Here is a 24,638-nt window from a genome sequence, read left to right as displayed (position 1 = left end):
ATCAGTCCTTCCAATGAACACCCAGGATTGATCTCCCGGAGAATGGACTGATTGGATCTCCTTGCAGTTCAAGGGACTCTCAAGAGTCTTCTCCAACACCACAGTTCAAAAGCATCAATTCTTCTGCGATCAGCTTTCTTCACAGTCCAACTCTCACATCCATACATGACCACAGGAAAAACCATTTACTCACACTCAGATCATTTCAAAGACATCATATGGTTTCATTTATAAATATTTCAGAATAGATTCATAAAGGATAAGAACTCTTTTTTAAAAACAGAACCACAGGAATACTATCATATATAGAAATATTACTATAATTTATCCCCAATAAATATAGGAACACTATTATACATAGAAATATTGCTATCAATTATCCCCAAATATCTGCAAATACTCAACTGTCTTTGGGCTACAATTTGGGTCCCAGTTGTCAATTGGATTACAACTGGTTGATATGTCCTACAGGAGTCTCCTCATTTTTGTTTCCTTTGCACTTTTCATGGAAATAATTAAAATATTTTATAAATGCATTGCTAAAATATAGGACATTCAGGAAAAATTTTGGTGCACTGCTTTTTGGGAAATATCTCCATTGCTAGTTCTAAGAGCTTGTTTTTTAATGGATGTGGTAAATCAGATAACGAGAGAAATCCTGTAGCCAGAGCACTCCCCACTCCACACATGCACACGCGCACACACACACACACACACACACACACACACACACAGAGCCTGAATCCCTTCATGTGTGAACCAGGAAATCACCTATGCTGACAAACAGAAAGAGTAGAGATGCTTGTCTGTTTGGCCTCGCTTCCAGAAGGAATCAAGGGAAAAAAAGGAAGTCAGCCAGAGATTTCCTAATCAGACGACTTCTATTAATACATGTGTGAAGCTAGAATTTTTACTATTCTATATAGAAAAATAATAAGATATAACTGTTTATACATTGTTCTGGATTATTCTGAAAAGGGAATTTGAGAATACAACACAAGAAAAAACATTATCCCCTTACTCATAGACTTTACATTTTAATGGAAAGACAAAATATAAATGTCAAATATTTAGTGTTTCATATGACAATTAAATGCTGTGAAAAAACAAACACAAAAGATGATGTAGAAGGAAGTGCTAAGGAAAGTGTGTGTGTGTTGGGGGTAATTTTAAGCTTAAAAGCCTCAATAAGAAAGGAACGTTTGAGCTGGAACATAAAGGAGGTTGAGGCACTCATCTGTATAGTATCTAAGGGAAGAGAAATCTAGGCAGAGGGAATAATTTTGCAAAGGCCCAGAGTAAAAGAGCAAGGGAGAGAAGAACGACTAGATCACTGGTTATATTGGGGTGCAAAGGGAAGAAACAAAAGGTCAGTGACTCCATATAGAAAAGGAAATTGGATTCTGTTTTAAAACTTTATCTTTTGGCCATACTGCACACCATGTGGGATCTTAGATCCCTAAGTATACAACCCATGCCCTCTGAAGGCAAAGTGCACAGTCTCAACCACTGGACCACTAGTGAATTCCCCTAGAAATCGATTTAATATGATACATAGAATGAATTATTACAGATATACATAAAATTTTCCAAAGATAAAGATAGGGTCAAAGCTTTATGTCTTTGAGATAACAAAACATATCCTAAAACACAACAATGAAATCGATTATAAAGTAGATGACTGGTAAATTCAACCTCACTGAAATTAAGCATTCTTGCCCACTGAATGACCAACCTCACCTTGAATGGTTAATTGTTGCATTACAGGGAACCAAGTAAGCTTCACTCTCCAGAATACAATCTCCAAAACAATAAGAAAAATGATCCAAGCACTTACCATGTTTCATCCACTTGCCAAGTATGAATCACTTAGTCCTCATTATAATCCTAAAACACAGTTCCTCTCATCATTCCCATTTTGCAGGTTAGAGAATGGAGGTACTGAGATTTCGTCCTTTGTCCAAGGCACCAGGAAAGTGATAGAGTAGATTTGAAACCCAGGAGGGATCATTTAACCTTCTCAGCTGAGCACAGGAAGAATTGCGATCCAATGCAACAGTAATCTAGTAACCTGGGTTAATGTCATAGTTACAGGATATGACAACTGTTCCCAGGAATCAAAACTTAAAGTCAGTGAGGAACCTGACCCCCACAGGAAGCCGGTGAGGACCAGGGGCAGCACAGTGGGTACATGATCCATGTGAGTTTGCACAGGCTCAATGGGGCTCTTGGGGCTCTTAGTTTAATGCTCTCCCACACCTTAAAAGTGTTAGTAATTTTAGAACAAGGCACCCACATTCTCATCTTACTGGATCCTGCAAATTATGCACTGGTCCTGATAATAATAGATGATGGTAATATGAAACAGTGAAGGCTTCTTTGTCTTTGGGCTTATCTTACTGCTTGGAAGTATACACTCAGAGGGATGACCAGGAAGTATCTGCTCCATCCTGGAGCTGCTCACTGTGTATTTCTCTCTTACCACGGACATCTCTCAAGCTGGAAAGAGGATCTGCATAATCCTCCAGTTACGTGAACTCCACAGGACGGGTGAAGAGCTCTGGGTCACAAAGACATGCTATTAAACAATGTTGAGATATGGAAATTTATATGCTTACCTACACATTTTATTTTTTATTTGAGAAAACAGAGTCTCCTTATTTCTTAGCCAGATAATTGAATAGACTCATACTTTTCCCATTGGTTTCCAATGCTGTCTAACCTCATTATTTTCTGTACTTTTCTTTTCCCCCTAAAACACTAAGTCGGATTTTATCACACCCATGCTTCAAATTTAAATTGTCTACCAGAATTCTGGGTAATGTCCAGACTTCTTAGAATAGCATAAATCTCTTCATGAGTTGGCTTCTGCCTGTCTCTCTAACCCTATTTCTTATCACTCCCTAATATGCATTACACAACCCAAGCATTTCAAGCTGCCGGTAAGTCATTTAATTAAAATAGATTTTCACATTGCCAAGCCTCTTTACACATATCCCCATCTTTAAGATAATTGTACCCCATGTTTACTTGGAAACTCCCAATTTGCCGAATCTTGTCTCCTTTAATCACTTTGCTAAGGGAAGACATTCTCCTCTTGTTTGCTGAATATACTCTGCTCAGTCCCCTTAGTTAAAGAATATGCTTACACACTTGAATGCCCTCATAAAGAGCCCCCTGATTAAAGTAACCTCATCTTATTCATCTTAATGTTACTGGCAGTAGGCACAAAATCTGGTATAGTAGGCCCTATGCAAACTTTCACTAAACTAATGATATTATCATCCATTATCATTCATTCAATAACCATTTAGGCACTTTACCACTTTGTGGCTGCCACTCTTTTGTGTGTCTAAACAGTGAACAAGACATAGAACTTATGGTCTAGTTGGGAGACCATAGTACTTAGGGCCTATTTGGTCTAGTTGTCCTCACAGGGCAGTGCAGTGAGAAAATTAACATGGGGTGATGAACAAGAAAGAGAAGTAAATGAAATTCTGAACAAGCTTGGTCAGAAATGAGGCCAGCACAGTGGAGGGAATTGAAAGAAATGGTGAAAGTTAGTGCCTGAGTTCACAAAGTTGCTTAGCAAGAAAGAACAAGGGTGGAGACCTCCGGATGATTTCGTCCATGTGAAGGGAGCTCCATTTATACGGCCTTCATCATCCCTGAACTCTCACCACCTCCCAAGAAGGAGAGGTGCCTTCTTTGGGAATGATGAATGGCACCTAAATCACGACTTTGGGAGAAGGAAGTGGACATATGTGGCCCTTCTTTCTCTCACCATCTCTTTCTCATAATACATAGACTCAGAGGAGGCATATATTCTGACCTGTTCTCAGCCACACTCATTCAAGTTTTTAGGGGCTCAACAGGGACTGTGACCAGGCCAGGTAGTTAAGTCTGTTTAATTAATTCTAGGGTTGAGAATCAGCTGATATTCTGATCTCCCTCAGCTTTGATGAACTCAATTGTTACTGAATCAGAGTGAGGGAGAGTTGGGTGAGAAGGATGAACTTCCTCAAAGTCTAAGACCCTGTGTGAGTTTCTTGGTCACGTACAATGTTATTTCATATTCCATGCCATGTAATACAATATTTACTAAATTCTTGTTATTGTCCTGCTAGAAAGAGGTGTGTTCTCTCTCTCCTTCTCTTTCTCATTTTCTCTTTAAAAATATGTGTGCATGCACACACATTCCCTGAAGTATCTCCTGTTTATAAAATAGGTAATTTTTATGGCTTGCACTTGAGTACTCACAGATTCTACAGCTTAGCCAGGGGAGATAAATTATGAGTGGGAGGACAAGGTAGGGATTATCAAATGAGCAACTATTATTGAGGCAGCCTCTTCACAGAGGGTAAGAGAACCCTAGGAACCAAGCTGCCTTGCAATGCTACACGTTATATTTTTGCTAAAGATGAGCAAACAGATTCTCAGAGAGGTTATCTAAATTTCAGAACACACAACTGAGAAAAGGCAACATCAGGAGCCTTCTGTGTGTTAGATTCCCAAGGTCTTTGAACTTCTCGCACTACACATAAACAAATTAGAAAGAAGGTCAAGACAGGATATAATTAAGTGTGAAATGGAATGTAATCAAATATCAGTTGAAAAAGTGCTGTGGTTGTTCAGCAGTGTGGGAGGTATTGTTAATTCAAGTTAGATCATAGCTCCCACAGAACTTGTCATCACACCCATGCAAGCTACATTTGGACCCTGGCTGTCACCCACAAGGTCTCCAAATAAAGTTATAATAATATGTATGATAATACACATTTTAGGTATCAGAGCAAACAAAATTAAACTTAGGTTTCAAATGGCAGAGGATCTGTCATTCCTAGCGTATAGATTTGAGGATATTTTCCTTCCTTATCAATGAAACCATGTCATTCAGTAGTTACTCTATCTGAACCATCTCCATGTAGTAACTTAATTGTGAATGAACCTCAAGAGATTAGCAGGATATTCAGTGATACTTTTTCTACTGAACACTTAAAAGTTGGTTGTCCAAACCATTAACCACCTGCTTCATTTTGAGTATGGATTTCATATCTTCCTGATTTGTTATCATGCATAAATTATTTGATGTCCTTATAAAACCTGTAGCTCCAAACTGATATATTAAGACCCCAACATTTAACTCAACTTTAGGCTTTGTTTTAGTAATACAAATTAAATCATTCAAAAACTTACCATCATATTAGCTAATCCAATGAGTCAAAGATCGCCTGAAACCACACTCTCATTGAAAGTCACGTTTACATTGGACCAAAGCCAAGGAAGTGAAAAATAATTAATTTATCCTTTTTAACTGTAGAAAACTATTTAATAAACTGAAAGTAATACCCAAGCTAAAGCAAAAGCAATTTATTCTATTTCTTTGTAGAAAGTACACTGAGAGTCTAAAAATAAACTACTAATTAGAATGGGTACCTCAGTTTCTGAAAGGCAACTTATTCACCTGTATAGGCAAATAAGGATTATATTGTATTGTTGCATTGTATTGTCTGCAGAGAATTCTAGAGATGTGAGAAAGAAAGCAGCCAGAAGTAAAAACATATTGAAAAGAAAGAGCATTCACCTTCAAAGAAACACAGATTTTTGCCACCAAGGCTAACAATAAATCATTATGAATATCCATGTGAACCACAGGATTTATTTATGGTAGTGTAGCTTGACTGTTGAATGAAGGAGATTAATAGTGCTTGAAAGCAACTTTTAAATGCAAACTAGAAGGTACAACAGTGGATTCCAGGTGTAAAAGACAGAACTTCAGCCATCAAATCTACATTCGATTCTTTTGATTTTTTATTGATTTGATTTTGTATGGTATGTTACCTTTTCTTAAAAAGACAACAAAGACAAGACTGTTTATGATGGACTATGGATAGGAATAATAGCATAAGCATTTTGATATGAATTCAAGTACATGGAGACTCCATATTTTGTCTGTTTGAAGTAAAATTTCTGGCCCAGATCACGTTCAGGGTGAATGCCTTCTCTCCTCCCCGTTTCTGTTCTACATGAAGCTGTCATTCTACTGCATTTATATTCCCTGCAGTTTCATTTTCCTTCTCTGCATTTCCACTTAATTTACAACAGCTCTCTTCCCAAAGTGAAACTCTGACGTGAAAAAAGGATGACTTTTGGAGTTGAAGCAGGCTGGCAGGTTCAGTTACTCCTCTGCCTATAGTTCAGCACCGAGAGGGGTGGACAGCAACCGAAGGGAGGAAGTTAGGTTCTGAATTCTCTCCCAAAGGGCTAAACATGGGTATCCTGGAGAGGTTGGTCTCAGCAGTGAACAATCACTGTCCCTATCGGTTCCTGCTGCCTTCTCCTTCTAGAAGGCTCCTGACTTGAGGGGAATGATGAATTCACGGGCTGCTGTGTGACAGAAGGACCAAACTGACACAAACCAGGCCAACAAAGTCTCTTGCTTGGTAATAAGTTGAATAAAGAACCTGAAGGGAAAGAAGCTTCTGTCATGCTCGGTTCTTGAGTTAAAACATTTTGTAGAGTAAGGAACAGACAGTCATTTGGGAACTTTATTTCTCCTACTTGGAAGAATAGAGATTCAAATGACACCTGTTAGGATGGGTAGAACAGCAGGTATACACAGAGAAGCAGAGCTGGGAGAATCACACTGGCTCTGAGAGTTGAAGCAAAAACCCTCAGCTCCTGTTTGCATTTCTAATTCTTACATGTACACTCGGAATCTGTGAGATTTCCTGTTCTAATTTCCCATCAAGCCTCTTTTTACTTATTGTAGCTCTGAAAGATTTATAGAAAGACCTCTGTTCCTTGAAAACCAAAACAGACTGGATTAGAACAATATAGTAGAGGCAAGTTACACCATTTTTAAAGAATCCATTGACTCATAGTTAAATTAAACGTTTCTCCAGGTCAGTGGGTCTCAAACATTAATGTGTCTTAAATGATTTAGGCAGTTTGTTTAAATATGAAGATTTGGAACTCTCAATCTCGACTTCAAAATCGGAATCTCTTAGGGTTTTAACATGCATTCCAGGTAATTCTGAGCTAGAATTATATTGTCCAAACCTTCAGAAACTACATTCTAACTATTCTAAGTTTTATCTCTGAATCAATTGAGGCCACTGAAAGACTATAATGATCATACTTTTGCAATTAAACATTATACCCTCCAGTTGTATATTAAAAATACTCTGATTTTATTGCATTTCCTTAGATATTCTGCCTCAGTTGGTGACCTCAGTTAAAGTGTGGAGTTCTCGTAGGAACATACTTTTAGGAATTAGAAATCCAATAGCCCTTGCTTCCCTTAAGATACTCGTATAAACTCACTGAAATATTAATAGCCAAACCCCCAGACTTACTAGACAAAAAGGAGTGACTGAATGAGCGAGGAAGTGAGTGAGGGAGTAAAGGAGACGGGATGAGTCTCCACTTTAACCCCATTTCCCAGGAAACCGACGACATCGGATTTCCAAATTCCCACATCTTCCACTGCCAGCTTCGTCTTGTGTTACAAAGAAATTTAATTGCAAAGGCAGATCGTCATTCCTTTTAGAAGTCTGTTAGGTTTGCTGAAGCAAGTAAGTTCTAACTGGCATCCATTTATTTATCACAGATATACTGAATTCTATTCTGTTACGTTTATTACCAGGCACTTTAGGAATAGAAACGGAAAGGGTTGAGCCTTCACGGCCTTCATGTTTCTTCAGAGGGACACGAAACACATTTACCAATAGTGAGAATGCAAGCCATTCAGACAGTGTTATGAGACTCAGGAGTGAGATGTGATTATTTCCAGCAGTATGATCAGGTCAAGTTCTACGGAGCAAGCAAGGCTGTAAATCTAGTAAGATGGGCAATGAATAGAGATGAGGAGAAAGATAATCTACACACAGGAAATTCTGATTTTCCTTACTACATTTTCTCATAGGCCCCTGCATTTCTGCAGAGCACCTACTGTATTTTGCAACTGCACATTCATCTAGGCAACTATGTGTTCACTGCTTCTATATTCCTCCACTACTCAGCACTACCCACAGGACAGGGCTGTCCGTGTTTCACTCACCACTCTAGGTACACATGCACACAGTACCTAGCACAGTGCTTGGAACACAGTGATTGTTCAGCAATTACTTATTGCTGAATGAATGGTTAAGAGCCTAGGATTCTACATGGTTTGTCATTTATTCATTTTGAAATCTTTGGATCCATATCTAAGTCTCTGTTTCCTCCTGTGTAAGATGGGGTTGTAATAGCCCTTTCCATATAGAATTGAGGTAACTATTAACAAGGACTGTACATGTCAATATTATAGCTATTTTTACTTTTATAGGAAGAGGCAGTGATATGAAGCAAAGCAGTGTAGGAGTTATAGGTTTTAGCGATGAGTGTGAATTTATCTGGCTTTTTTTTTCTGTAACTTTACAGGCTCACCAGGCAAAGCAATGTATCAAGTCAGATTTAAACTGGGTATCTCACAAACCAATCTATAGATTCAATGCAATCCCTATCAAGCTACCAATGGTATTTTTCACAGAACTGGAATAAATGATTTCACAATTTGTATGGAAATACAAAAAGCCTCGAATAGCCAAAGCATTCTTGAGAAAGAAGAATGGAACTGGAGGAATCAACCTGCCTGACTTCAGGCTATACTACAAAGCTACAGTCATCAAGACAGCATGGTACTGGCACAAAGACAGAAATATAGATCAATGGAACAAAATAGAAATCCCAGTGACAAATCCACACACCTATGGACACCTTATCTTTGAAAAAGGAGGCAAAAATATACAATGGAGAAAAGACAATCTCTTTAACAAGTGGTGCTGGGAAAACTGGTCAACCACATGTAAAAGAATAAAACTAGAACACTTTCTAATACCATACACAAAAATAAACTTAAAATGGACTAAAGATCTAAATGTAAGACCAGAAACTATAAAACTCAGAAGAAAACATAGGCAAAACATTCTCCGACATAAATCACAGTAGGATCCTCCATGACCCACCTCCCAGAATATTGGAAATAAAAGCAAAAATAAACAAATGGAACCTAATTAAAATCAAAAGCTTTTGCACAATGAAGGAAACTATACGCAAGGTGAAAAGACAGCCTTCAGAATGGAAGAAAATAATAGCAAATGAAGCAACTGACAAAGAATTAATCTCAAAAATATACAAGCAACTCCTGCAGCTCAAATCCAGAAAAATAAACAACCCAATCAAAAAATGGGCCACAATTCCATTGTGGCATGTATATTATCATAAGTGACCAGTCCGGGTTCGACGCATAAATTTTCCTCTGTTCATTTCTTTGCATTTGTGCTTTTTTAATAAAATTCTTTTTTAGAAATAAAAAAAAAAAAAATGGGCCAAAGAACTAAACAGACACTTCTCCAAAGAAGATATGCAGATGGCTAACAAACAAATGAAAAGATGCTCAACGTCACTCATTATCAGAGCAATGCAAATCAAAACCACAATGAGGTACCATTTCACGCCAGTCAGAATGACTGCGAACCAAAAATCTACAAACAATAAATGCTGGAGAGGGTGTGGAGAAAAGGGAACCCTCTTACACTGTTGGTGTGAATGCAAACTAGTACTGCCACTATGGAGAACAGTGTGGAGATTCCTTAAAAAACTGGAAATAGAACTGCCATATGACCCAGCAATCCCACTGATGGGCATACACACCGAGGAAACCAGAATTGAAAGAGACACGTTGTACCCCCAGTGTTCATCACAGCACTGTTTACTATTGCCAGGATATGGAAGCAACATAGATGTCCATCTGCAGATGAATAGATAAGAAAGCAGTGGTACATATACACAATGGAATATTCAGTTCAGTTCAGTTCAGTCGCTCAGTCGTGTCTGACTCTCCACAACCCCATGAATCACAGCACGCCAGGCCTCCCTGTCCATCACCAACTCCCAGAGTTCACTCAAACTCATGTCCACAGAGTTGGTGATGCCATCCAGCCATCTCATTCTCGGTCGTCCCCTTCTCCTCCCACCCTCAACCTTTCCTAGCATCAGAGTCTTTTCCAGTGAGTCAACTCGTCGCATGAGGTGGCCAAAGTATTGCAGTTTCAGCTTTAGCATCAGTCCTTCCAATGAACACCCAGGATTGATCTCCTTTAGAATGGACTGGTTGGATCTCCTTGCAGTACTAGCCATTAAAAAGAATGCATTTGAATCAGTTCTAATGAGGTGGCTGAAACTGGAACCTTTTATACAGAGTGAAGTAAGCCAGAAAGAAAAACTCCAATACAGTATACTAACACATATATATGGAATTTAGAAAGATGGTAATGATACCCTGTATACGAGAAAGCAAAAGAGACACAGATGTATAGAACAGTCTTTTGGACTCTGTGGGAGAAGGCAAGGGTGGGATGATTTGGGAGAATGGCATTGAAACATGTAGATTATCATATGTGAAACAGATCGCCAGTCCAGGTTCAATACATGAGACAGGGTGCTCAGGGCTGGTGCACTGGGATGACCCTGAGGGATGGGATAGGGAGGGAGGTGGGAGGGGGGTTCAGGTTGGGGAACACATATAAACCCATGGCTGATTCATGTCAATGTATGGCAAAAACCACTACAATATTGTAAAGTAATTAGCCTCCAAGTAAGATAGAAAGACGGAGAAGGCAATGGCACCCCACTCCGGTACTCTTGCCTGGAGAGCCCCATGGACGGAGAAGCCTGGTGGGCTGCAGTCCATGGGGTCGCTAGGAGTCGGACAGACTGAGCGACCTCCCTTTCACTTTTCACTTTCATGCATTGGAGAAGGAAATGGCAACCCACTCCAGTGTTCTTGCCTGGAGAATCCCAGGGACAGGGGAGCCTGGTGGGCTGCTGTCTCTGGGGTCGCACAGAGTCGGACACGACTGAAATGACTAAGCAGCAGCAAGATAGAAAGAAAAACACCAATACAGTATACTGAAGCATATATATGGAATTTAGAAAGATGGAAATGATAACCCTGTATATGAGACAGCAAAAGGGACACAGGTGTATAGAACAGCCTTTGGGATTCTGTGGGAGAGGGAGAGGGTGGGATGATTTGGGAGAATGGCATTGAAACATGTATATTATCATATGTGAAACAAATCACCAGTCCAGGTTCGACGCATGATACAGGATGCTCGGGGCTGGTGCACGGGAATGACCCAGAGGGAGGATAAGGGGAGGACGGAGGTGGGAGGGGGGTTCAAGAAGGAGAACTCATGTACACCCAGGGCGGATTCATGTCAATGTATGGCAAAACTCACCAATATAATATTGTAAAATAATTAGCCTCCAATAATAAACAAAAAATAAAAATAAATAAATAAAAATAATTAAAAAATAAAATAATTTTAAAAGATAAAAAAATAATAAACTAGGTATCTTGACTCAGTCTTTGCTCCCATTGAACCAGGCGACCAGGAGTGCTTTCCTTGAAGATCCCATTGCTTCTTTTATGAAATAGGACTAACACAACAGCTGCTCCTTTATCAGGAAACTGTCCTGGTGGTCAATGAGAGAGCACAAGTAAAAGTTCTATGGGGCAGATCTGTGCTGTACAGAGCCTTGCCATAGGTTTGAGGATATCCAGCTTGGAATTCTTGAATTGCTAGTAAAAAAGCAAGATAAGTTGTGCTCATGTGAAAACAGGGCTTGTTGTGGGATGAAAACAGGTAGTCCCTTGAGTCAGAGAAATCTTGCTTCCAACCCTGGCTCTGCTTCTGACATGCTGGGTAACCTCAGACCAGTTACCTTACCTTTTTAAGCTAGGCATTCCTCACCTGTTAATCACATACAATTAAATCTACCTCCTGGAGCCAAGGGCTTCCCAGGTAACTCAGTGGTAAAAAAAAAAAAAAAATCCGCCTGCCAATACATGAGAAGTGGGTTCAATCCCTGGGTCAGGAAGAGCCCCTGGAAAAGGAAATGGCAACCCACTCTAGTGTTCTTGCCTGGGAAATCCCACGAACAGAGGAGCCTGATGGGCTACAGTCCATGCAGTTGCAAAAGAGTTAGACAGGAATTAGTGACTGCGGATACGTGCATGCCTGGGGCCACTGGAGGAGGCAAAGATAAACCCCAGTAGAGATACTGTGAATTCCAAGTTCCTGTAAATATACATCTATCTCTGGCCCAGAAAGAAGAGGGAGTACGGGATAGGAGGAAGAGTGTGGACTGAGAAGGCTTCGCTGTCAGCTCTCATATGGACTAAAATTTCCTCTGAGTGGGGGATGCAGGTAAAGCCAACTACAAGCCCTGCCCTGTAAGCAACATTTCTCCTTATAACCCAAAGGTGTTCTTCCACAACTGGATGATCATAGGGCTCTAGTGAACTGTACTAAAATATATTTTCTTTTTGCCAAACATGATTTTTTTGCCAAATCAAATCTACCACATACAGACTTTTAATAGGGACAGACAGAAGGTGCTAATTTTTAAGGAAACACACATACACAGGTGAGGGAAAAAATGATATAATATCTTTCTTTTACCTATGTATAAATTGAGGGAAAGTGTCTTTTATGAATTTTATCGGCAGAACTCCTCAGTTTGGCAGGAGGATGATTGAGAACTGTAATTTCTACAAGCCTGAGTGTTTGTCATTTCTCCTGCTAAATTTTCAAGAATATTTATTGAGTACCAGGCTATGTAGTGATCTATGGGCTTTAAATTATACACTAAAGGGGGCACAGCCTCCCCTAATGGAGCCTATAAAAACAAAGGCACCTATACTCTGGGTATTGGGTTGTGGATTGGTACATATATGTGAGATTCACATCTTATTTTATCAAAAACACTTGGAAATAGAAAATATCCAGAATTTATAGGGGTTGTAACTTAGATGTGGACTAAGTCACTTTCTTAAAGTAAGACATTAGATCATTATATCGCCTTCAACCCTAATTTGGGGGTTGGTGTACCAGGCCCCATATCTTTGATTATGCAAACACCATTACTTGGGTGTAAATAAGCATTCCATCTTCTGTTTTCCAGGAGGACAAAAGTCAGTGCACTGGGATAACCCGGAGGGATGGGATAGGGAGGGAGGTGGTAGAGGGTTTCGGGATGGGGGACACATGTACACCCATGGCTGATTCATGTCAATGTATGGCAAAATCCACCACAATATTGTAAAGTAATTAGCCTCCAATTAAAAGGAATTAATCAATTTTTTAAAAAGTATGCATGAGTCTATAGGGAGAAGGAGGGGACCATATATGCGTGAAAAGAGTAAATAAAGACAGAGGCTGATGCTAGTATGCCATGCAACGAGTTGACTCACTGGAAAAGAGTCTGATGCTGGGAAGGATTGGGGGCAGGAGGAGAAGGGGACGACAGAGAATGAGATGGCTGGATGGCATCACTGACTCAATGGACATGAGTTTGAGTGAACTCCGGGAGTTGGTGATGGACAGGGAGGCCTGGCATGCTGTGATTCATGGGGTCGCAAAGAGTCAGACACGACTGAGCGACTGAACTGAACTGAACTGAACTGAATGGGACTTCTGATGGATCTGGCATTCTGAATGACCAATAGCTTTTCCCCTAATTGGCCTGGATCAACTGAACAACCTGTTAGTGCTTTGGCTTCATTTAATTGGAAGCAACATCTTTAGGAATTAGAACTGGTAATGGGAAAGATATGGAGTTTATTCACTCATTCATCCAACAACACTTACTGAATGCCCATGATGTGCCCTCTGGATGTTATAATCTGTCCAGGAAAAATGCAGACAGGAAATAAGTGCCATAACACTAGCACGTGGATGACTAGACACTGCAGGGTAACAACATAATGAAAGACAAGTTACCAGATTTTAAGGAACTTACATAATCAGTACCATTGGAATTTCTGCCATGTGTCCTATTCTCATTTAATCCTTATAACCAGGCTACGAATCGGGTGTCGATATTATCTCATTTTAGAGAGGAGAAAGTTGAAACACAACAAAACTGAAAATGAGTCTAAAGTGATTTGTACAGTAGAAATGGGCATTGACTCAAGGGGGTCTAACTTGAGATTCCATGCTCTTAACCACTATAGAGTACACCACCTGGACACTGAAAAAAAAAAAATACTGTCATTGATAATGGAAACTCAAGGTGTAACTCCAGGAGGTCTGATGCAGGAGGAAAGGATCTCACCAAATGAAATGTCCTAGCAAATCCCAGCAGCAGTTTGCCTTCGGTCTTCCAGTTACTATGACACTGCTCACCAGCTTGCCCCTTAGAGAGGAAGGTTAAAGGAGTTTCCTCATCTTTAAATTATTAAAATTACTATAAATTTACAAATAATCATTAGCTCCATAGTTTCTAGGAATCTATAAGAAAAGCTATTTTGAATATGTCACATTTTATCTACCAAACTGTGAAGTAACATTACCACTTACATATTTTTACCCTCAATGGACGTGATATACACATCTCGGAATCATTACAAAATTATCCACTGGCAGTGAAAAGACGGATAACAGTAATACAAGGAAAACAAGGGTGGCCATGAATTGGTGATCATTTTTACTTGGTGATGGCCACAAAAGACTACATTCTATTAATCAGTAACATTTTCTATTAGCATTATATTAATTTTATTACCTGTCTGATATTTGTATTATTAAATGTTGAAACTTTAAAGTGAAACTCTTTGAAGGTAATTGGAGAGAAATTTTGGAAAATCATTCCTGATTTGTGACTTTAAAGTAAAAACATTAAGTGTGATGGTTATGAGGTCATTGGCCAAGATAATTAATTTCTAAAGGCTAACCAGGCAATTATCAATGATAGGCTAAAATGTATTTGAAGATACCCTGAAAGGATAAAGTACTAAATGAGTGTGTCTCATCCCTGCCCCATTACAGGTGTCATGAACGGTAGGTTTTAAAATTGAAAATGTCCCTTTAACGTGAAAAGATTCTAACGTGGGATGAGGTGAGTCTCAGATAGTTGTTCATTGAAAAACAAAGCAAAACAAAACTTCACAGGTCTGAGAAATGAAAAGAATGTGATAGTCCCTCAGTCATGTGCAACTCTTTGCAACCCCATGGACTGTAGCCTGCTAGGCTCCTCTGTCCATGGAATTCTCCAGGCAAGAATACTGGAGTGAGTAGCCATTCCCTTCTCCAGGGGATCTTCCCGACCCAGGGATCAAACTCAGATCTCCTGCACTGCAGGCAAATTCTTTACAGTCTGAGCCATCAGGGCAGGCCTGGGTCTGAGAATAAACTGCAGCTATTATTAAGCAAATAATATTGAATATTTATTCAGGCATTTGCTTTATTTTTGCTCCTTATTGCAAAATTCAGACTCAAATTGAAGGAAGTATGATTATAGAGTAGAAGTGACAAATATAGTCAAGGGATTAGATCTGATAGATAGAGTGCCTGAAGATCTACGGACAGAGATTTCTGACACATTTTACAGGAGGTGGTGATCAAAACCATTCCCAAGAAGAAGAAATGCAAAAAGGCAAAATGGTTGTCTGAGGAGGCATTAAAAATAGCTGAGAAAAGAAGAGAAGTGGAAAGCAAAGGAGAAAAGGAAAGATATCCATCTGAATGAATGCAGTTTCAAAGAATAGCAAGAGGGATGAGAAAGCTTTCCTAAGTGATCAATGCAAAGAAATAGAGGAAAACAACAGAATGGGAAGACTAGAGATCTCTTCAAGAAAATTAGAGATACTGAGGGAAATCTTCATTCAAAGATGGGCCCAATAAAGGACATAAATGGTATGGACCTAACAGAAGCAGAAGATAGTAAGAAGAGGCAGCAAGGATACACAGAAGAACTATGCAAAAAAGATCTTAATGACCCAAATAACCACGATGGTGGGATCACTCACCTAGACCCAGACATTCTGGAGTGCAAAGTCAAGCAGGCCTTAGAAAGCATCACTAAAAACAAAGCTAGTGGAGGTGATGGAATTCCAACTGAGATATTTCAAATCTTAAAAGATGATGCTGTGAAAGTGCTGCACTCAATATGCCAGTAAATTTGGAAAACTCAGCAGTGGCCACAGGACTGGAAAAGGTCAGTGTTCATTCCAATCCCAAAGAAAGGCAATGCCTAAAATGTTGTAACTACTGCACAATTGCACTTATCTCACATGCTAACCAAGTAATGCTCAAAATTCTCCAAGTTGGGTTCAGCAGTCCATGAACCAAGACCTTTCAGATATTCAAGCTGGATTTAGAAAGGGCAAAGGATCCAGAGATCAAATTGCCAACATCTATTGGATCATAGAAAATGCAAGAGAATTCTGGAGAAAACATTTACTTCTGCTTCACTGACTACACTAAAGCCTTTGACTTTGTGGATCACAACAAGTTGTGGAAAATTCTCGAAGAGATGGATATACCAGATAAACTTACATGCCTCCTGAGAAATCTGTATACAGATCAAGAGGCAACAGTTACAATCAGACCAGGAACAATAGACTGGTTCCAAATTGGGAAAGGAGTACGTCAAGGCTGTATATTGTCACCTTGCTTATTTAACTACATGCAGAGTACATCATAAGAAATGCCAGACTTGATAAAGCAAAAACTGAAATCAAGATTGCTGGGAGAAATATCAATAACCTTAGATATGCAGATAACATCACCCTTATGACAAAAAGCAAAGAGGAACTAAAGAGCCTCTTGATGAAAGTGAAAGAAGAGAGTGAAAAAGCTGGCTTAAAATTCAATATTCAAAAAACTAAGATCATGGCATCTGGTCCCATCACTTCATGGCAAATAGATGGGGAAATAATGGAAACAGTGACAGACTTTATTTTCTTGGGCTCCAAAATCACTGCAAATGGTGACTGCAGATGGTGACTGCAGCCATGAAATTAAAAACACTTGCTCCTTAGAAGAAAAGCTATGACAAACCTAGACAGCATATTAAAAAGCAGAGACATTACTTTATCCACAAAGTTTCGTCTAGTCAAAACTATGTTTTTTTTTCAGTAGTCATGTATGGATGTGAGAGTTGCACCGTAAAGAAAGTTGAGCGCTGAAGAATCGATGCTTTTGAACTGTGGTGTTAGAGAAGACCCTTGAGAGTCCCTTGGAATGCAAGGAGATCAAACCAGTCAATTCTAAAAGAAATCAATTCTGAATATACATTGGAAGGACTGATGCTGAAGCTGAAAATGCAATACTCTGGCCACCTGATGCAAAGAACTGACTCATTGGAAAAGACCCTGATGCTGGGGAAGATTGAAGGCAGGAGGAGGATGACAGAGGATGAGATGTCAGATGGCATCACCATCTTGAAGGACATGAGTTTGAGCAATCTCTGGGAGTTGGTAATGGACTGGGAAGGCTTGGGTGCTGCAGTCCATGGAGTCACAAAGAGTCGGACATGACTGAGCAACTGAACTGACTGACTTGCTTTACAGACAGAAGGAAGAATAGAGAAATTAACAAGAACATCACCAAATGGTTCTTGATTATTTAGCTAATGTTTTCACTGGGACTTAAAATTTGGAGAGTCCACAATAGGACCACAGCTTAGTAGCTATTTGATTTGCTTAGAAGAATGTGGGACTACCACTAATCCTTTAAGGAGATACTCAGATGAACAGGAGTAAAAAGACAGGAAGCATGACTAGCTACAAGCTGGAGATTATTCATGGCTTGAGAATACTTTTAAGTTGTAAGAATTTGGATTACTAACCCAGCCAGGACCAAATGAAACCTGATGCAACTTATCCATTGCTAAGACCTAAGTCACTCCGGGGACAGTCGCCCTTAGGAAGCCAACTTGGCTTTCTAAGAGGTTTAGAATGGATTTGGTTTTGAAGTCATGTAATCATGTGACTTCCTTGGTCATAGAAAAAACCTAATAAATCGTAATATCTTGTAGAAGGATCCATGCGTCGGGACATTTTAGAGATCTCTAAATGATCCCATTGTGCAGGCAAATCTGGGGGTAGGAATGTAAACTCTTATACTCATCCATCTTCGCATCCTCCATCCTCACTAGTTGAGTCGCCACCCCCATCCTATTCTCATCTTTCAACTTAGGCTAAATCATTTCTTTCCACCCCTCAACCCACCCTACTGGTGTCCCCACCTTTTAGTCTGTCCCTAGTCTACCCTTTTCACTTTATAACTTTGGTCAGGTCATTGCCTTGGTCAAAAATGTCTACCTTACCCTACCCTCACCTCTGGAGTTTTGTAATCAACATACAGGTATCACCTGGGAGCTTTTACCAAAGTCTAATTCCAGGTCCTGACCAAGTCTACTGAATTAGAACTCATATAATATTTTAATAAAATCCTCTGGGGACTTGTTTAAGCATTTACATTTGATAAGTATTGCTTTAAAACATTATTTCCAAAGTATGTTTTGAAGGACATTCATAAGGACAGAGAATCTACTGCCTGGATTCAAAGAAAGACACACTTTTTTCTCTCTTTATGGCACATCTGTCCATTCAAAAAATATTTATTCAGTGACAACTATACCCTACACTATGTCAGGTTTAAAGGATCTAGTGGTGAAGATGACAGAAGTGGTCCCTGTGTTTGTGGACTTGCAGTCTAGGAAGGCAACATTAACATGGAAGGCTAAGTATAGGAGTGTCATAAAGGGGATATGTAGGACTCTGTGGGATGATCTAGTTAAGGTGGATGGGGAGATGGATGGGGAGGGTCTAATGAAGTTAGGAAGGTTAACATGACATTCCTCAAAAAAGGCTGCTACAGCAGTTCCGTGCTGATACAGAGTTTGGAGGACCAAGGAGAGGCAGCTGAACACAGCTCCAGCATCCCACAAGGCAGATGCAGAGGCTTGGAACGATAGAAATACTTGCCCCATGCCTACTCCATTCAAGGCAGTGTGTGCTCTAAGTATTTTCCTTTTTGGTAGGTGCAGTTATGAACCCTGTTCTACAGATAAGGAAACTGAGGCACAGAGAGATTAAGGAATGCATCCATTGTCACAGAGCAAAACTTGGAACTCAGTTCTGGCCATCTGCCTCCAGCAGCTCTGTTCTTAGCCATCACACTCCAGCATGCTTGAGCTGGGAAGAATATGGTGCATTCAGGAAGCTGAAAAACAGGCTGTGTGCCTAGAGTTCAAGTAGCATTTATTCACAGATCTATGATCCTTTTTTATCTTAAGGGTGAAACTATAATACATCACCATTCAACTGTGACTTCTTACAGCACAAATTTTTAGAAACATCCCATACTTACTGAATCAGAATTTCTAGCCATGGAGCTGAAAACCTGCATTTTCATAATGCTTCAAGGTGATTCAGAGTCAATACAATTTGAAAACCATAGAATTAGCAGTATCAGTTCCTCCAATAACCTCCCTATCATAGTCTCCCCTAATTAACCCACAGTTATTTAATAATATATTGGTCCCAAAATATGAACTAAACATTAGGGTAAATAGGATTGAAGCTGAAAGAAATCTGAAAATTGAATCTATGCTTCTCCAGGTCCCCTGACTGTCTGACTGTGAAAAGAATTATCTAGACTTGAAAAACTGGAGGCTAAAAAGAGACCACAGAGGCTTAGAACTATTTTCATTATAATGCCAACCATTTAAATAACTAATTGAATCTCTGGAAGTTGGAGTAAAATCTGAAATTGCTGGAAGAGCAATTATTTCACATGGCTTATGACTCCTCCATCCTTACACAGTGCTAGGAGAAGATGCTCATGCAGCAGAGAGAATTTTCTCAAAAGTACTAATAGAATGCATGCAATAGCAATAGCTAAAGTAATCTCTGACCACTGGGGCACACAGACTCAACAAAACTAATATGACTCCTTAAGTGTCAAGGGACCTTGACAGCTCTAACACCAATATCTGGCTGCCAGTAGGGTATTATTTTTAATTCAACCTTTTCCTTTCTTAAAGCCATTTAACAGAGGAATTACGCTAATCTCTTATGAGACAGAAACTAAAAGAAACAGCTGCATTTCAATAAACCTCCATCTTCATATATTATTTTATCTACCTGCATTTTTCCAAGACTTATCTTTAAAAGCGTGAATGTTATTCAGGTACACTACTATTAAAATTTCAAAATCCATCCTCCTAGATGTTGCCTTTCAAATGGTTTAGAGTAGAGATCACAGTTTTTCTGTCCCATTCTGTTTGGAAATACCATTCCCCTGGCTATTCCACAAACTCTATTCATCCAGTAATTCATCAAATTACTTTGAATTTTTATTTAGGAAAACAAATTTTGGAGAGTTCCTAAAAGAGATTGCTGTCTCCACCCCTCAAAAGATCAGAAAAATATCCTACTGTATTTTTCAAGCTCTTCTATATTCAATATGTTTAGTTCTGATTCTACCCATAAGCAACATTTACCGGATGCTACTCTGTTAACACTGTGACAGAAGATCATTAAAAAGATGAAATGGTACAGTCATAAAAACTTTATGTGGGTACCTCACCAGTGCAATATAAGACATTGATAATGATAACCTTCAAGAGCTGTCACTGCCCCCTTGCCAATCACTGAGAGGTGGTTTGAAGTGGCAGACAGATCTGTTTCAGTGTTTGCAGTAACATTATGTCACTGCTGTGAAGATATGTAAGTCAAAGAACAACCGGGAGATCCTAGAGGCACAAGGCCGGACTTCCAAGGAAACATATTAATAAGCTCAGTATTTGTGGCAGGTTCTCTCCGTGCAGAATGGCCTGCTTTCCTTTCCCTTCTTCCAGGAGGCTAATGAAGAGACACAGGAAGAGCCAGGCCCTGAATGAGAGGATGTTATTGCCAAGACAAGGCCAGGGAGGTGTGGATGAGACCCACTTTGCTTTGAGCACTAGTGTTAATACTCTTCCATCCTTCCTTCTCCTGGGTGTGCCTTTTCTTACTCTGGCAATAGTGAGATCCACAGGATCCAAGAGAAGAGTATGGGATTAAGGAAAAGGGACCAAGTTATTAATTCCAGGTCTTAGGTCAAAACAGGGCCTTAGAACTAGGAGTTCTTGTATCTCCACAGGGACTAGCTCATCAGGGAACTGAAATAGGTGTGGGGGAGAAGACCTATTCTAAGAAAGGGAGTCATTTTACAAAGTGCTCCTCTGCATTTGTCAGGACTTAGCTATTAAATATCGTGGATCATAGCATGCCAAATATATCCAAGTGTATAAAGCATCACCATTAAGAGTAAAGAAATACAAATCATATACTTCTGACTTCTGCACCTGTTCAATACTTTTTAATGTATTGGCCCCTCTTCTTCCACAGGCTTATATTTATCAGTGATGTATGCGTGGTGCTTAAGGCCCTGCATTCTAATGAATGGAGTCAGGCTTAAGCACACAGGATCCACAAATAAATTGTGATGGTATTCATGCTTTATAAGAAACCACATTTAAATGGCTGTTCAAAATACCACAACAGTGTTAACAAAAGACAAGAACTCCTATACCACACACCTGTAAAATCATGGCATACAACAACCAAATATATTTTCCCTGCCAAATTATAATGGTTCTAGAAATCTAAGACTTCACTTACAAATTTTACAAACTTCATTCCCTGGATTATATGCAAAAGGAAAAGAAGGGAGCCCTTGCTCCCCATCTCTCACTGACTCAGTAGTGGAGGAGGCAGTCAAGCGGTCAGGAAGCAGAGAGCACCAAGGAAACAGCATCCACTTACCTGGCTGGCACAGCCTCGGGCAGGGAGTCCACTCACTGAAAGCAGTCACAAGACAGTCTTTTTTGCATGGAAGTAGACAAGCACGCACAGTTTCTGGCCGAGTAGATTCTGGACATCTGCCAATGTAAAAGACTCAATCAGTGTCTCCTGGAGAAAGTAAGTAGTTTGACACAGAACCATAGGATTTCAGAACTGAAAACACTGAGACCATATTGTTCTTTTTACAGACATGAGGAGAAAGATCTAGAAAGAGAAGCTACTTGCCCAAGGACTCAGAGCAGGAGGCAGAGCATAAAACAAACTTCATTTCTCTTGACCTAGAGACTAAAGCATCAGACAGGGAGTGGGGTAAGGATATACACTTGGGGGTTGGTTGCCATAATGCTATATCTGCAAGGTAAGAAAGTAATAAGAACTTTCCAGGTGGTGCTAGTGGTAAGGAACTCGCTGTGTCAATGCAGGAGACATAAGAGGTGTGGGTTCGATCCCTTGGTCGGAAAGGTTCCCTGGAGGAGGGCATGGCAGCCCACTCCAGAATTCTTGCCTGGAGAATTCCATGGACAAAGGTTCACAGGATCCCAAAGAGCTGGGCGTGACTAAAGCGATTTAGCACAAGAAAGTAATAAAGTGGTTGCCAGGGGCAGGATAGGAGGCAGGAAGGGGATGGATGAGAGCAGGGTTGAGTGCAAGGCCATTCATCATTGTATATTATATGTCTCCTTGTATTTTGTTATAATTTATGAACCATGTGAATGCTTACCCAGTCAAAATAAAGACAGAGAAAGGAAGAAATGAAACACAAAAATCATTAAAAAGGGGTTGTATCTGGGATGTGGGATGCTAAGTGGAGGAAGGTATGGCCAATTTTCACCCAGTCCCTTTGTATTATTTTATGCTTGTATAATAATATATAGAAGCAAATAATACTTGAAAACAATATATATTGACAGAAAAGGAACTGTTCAACAAATTAATTATTAGTGGCCTTATTATTAATCATCCTTAATATACATACAAAAAAACTGTCTATAAAGTAGGTCAATACAATGAACATAACAATAGAAAAACCAGTGTCTTTAGAGCATAAAGTATTATTTAAACAAGCTATTCTGGTAAGGAAAACTGAGGTCATGCTTTAGTAGAACTAGCAAAAAGCACTAAACTCATTCCCAAGTTCCTTATTCATCCCTTGAAAGCTACTAAAATTAAATTGAACTGCTATTTACTCCATCTCCCCCTCAATCTCTCCTGGTATCTGTCTGGAAACGAAAGTGCAACTTGAAACATCAATTTCCTGTGTTCCCAGTTGGGCAGCAGGGCTTGAGGGTACAGTGACCCCAGCCAGGACATGCTCAGACATCACAAATAGTTCAGAAATGCCTGTGGTGCTGGCTTGGCTTCAGGTTTTCTGGAGAGGGTGGTTTATTCCGCAGGGACTTTGTTCATTTCAGTTATCAGTTCAGTTCAGTCGCTCAGTCGTGTCCGACTCTCCGCGACCCCATGAATCACAGCACGCCAGGCCTCCCTGTCCATCACCAACTCCCGGAGTTCACTCAAACTCATGGCCACAGAGTCGGTGATGCCATCCAGCCATCTCATTATCTGTCGTCCCCTTCTCCTCCCGCCCCCAACCTTTCCCAGCATCAGAGTCTTTTCCAGTGAGTCAACTCGTCGCATGAGGTGGCCAAAGTATTGCAGTTTCAGCTTTAGCATCAGTCCCTCCAATGAACATCCAGGATTGATCTCCTCTAGAATGGACTGGTTGGATCTCCTTGCAGTATAAGGGACTCTCAAGAGTCTTCTCCAACACCACAGTTCAAAAGCATCGATTCTTCGGCGATCAGCTTTCTTCACAGTCCAACTCTCACATCCATACATGACCACGGGAAAAACCATTGCCTTGACTAGACGGACCTTTGTTGGCAAAGTAATGTCTCTGCTTTTTAAAATACTATCAAGGTTGGTCATAACTTTCCTTCCAAGGAGCAAGCGTCTTTTAATTTCATGGCTGCAATCAGCATCTGCAGTGATTTTGGAGCCCAAAAAAATAAAGTCTGACACTGTTTCCACTGTTTATAAGTAGGTGTTAATCCCTTTTTCAACTTTTAAATATACCTATATTGAGGTATATTGTTATGTTGGTGTGTGTGTGTGTGCGCTCACTTGTGTCCAATTCTTTGCAACCCCATGGACTATGCTAGGCTGCTCTGCCTGCAGGGTTTCCCAGGCAGGAATACTGGAGTGGGCTGCCACTTTCTTCTCCAGGGGATCTTCCCAACCCAGGGACTGAACTGGCATCTCTTGCATCCCCTGCATTGGCAGGCAGATTCTTTACCTCTGTGTATTCCTGATATGGAAAGGACTGCACCCATTTAACCTGATGAGTTTGAATATAAGCGAACCCCTGTGTTTCCGTGTCTACAAGCGAGGTGATGGGACTATTCCACACCTCCCAAAGTGTCCTTGTGTCCCTTGGTTTCGGTTTTTATTTTTGTGTAAGGTGGGGTGTTAATCTCTTTGGGGGAATTGATATGGCCTACTTCTAAATTTCTGATTTATTAGCATCACTCACAATAAATACTCAGTGTGCATAATATCAATTATTTGTATTATGGTCCCCTTTATCAGTGTTCTTCATCTAAGTCCATAAGACAGAAACACTATCATCCCCTCAGGGACAAAGCTCAAACTCAGGTTATCTTGCTTTTATAGAGGCCATGACCTAAGGGCTTTCCTGAAGTGTGATTTCTGGTCTGATAAGAGCCAAATATTCTCTTGCTAGTGAAACCTTTTGTTCATTTCTTCTGCCAATAACGTTTATTGAGAAGACATCAATTTCCTTAAAGGTTCAATTACCTCTTCCTTTCTATTTACATGATGTTTACCCCTCCCAGGATCACATGTTCAACTTTCATAAATTTTCTCTGAATCATCAAGAATATTCTCCTTGCCCATTAGCAACTTACGTGCCCTCCACTTCTAAGAAACA

At 39.9% G+C, this 24,638-nt stretch overlaps 1 protein-coding gene across 1 annotated transcript in view; it reads right to left on the bottom strand.

Moving 5' to 3' along the window:
• The window catches only part of THSD7B (thrombospondin type 1 domain containing 7B), a 953,717-nt gene that overhangs the window by 475,404 nt on the left and 453,675 nt on the right, over positions 1-24,638 (bottom strand). Inside the window, exon 9 of the mRNA XM_088842327.1 lies at positions 21,650-21,765. Coding sequence (XP_088698453.1) covers positions 21,650-21,765 — 116 coding nt within the window. The remainder of the gene's footprint in view (positions 1-21,649; positions 21,766-24,638) is intronic.

The sequence above is a fragment of the Moschus berezovskii genome, chromosome 2 (assembly GCF_049115385.1).
Source record: "Moschus berezovskii isolate FMDL1 chromosome 2, NW_MosBer_1.0, whole genome shotgun sequence".
NCBI lineage: Eukaryota > Metazoa > Chordata > Mammalia > Artiodactyla > Moschidae > Moschus > Moschus berezovskii.
The sequence above is the reverse complement of the archived record's forward strand: the minus strand, read 5'-3'. Positions and strand labels throughout refer to the sequence as shown.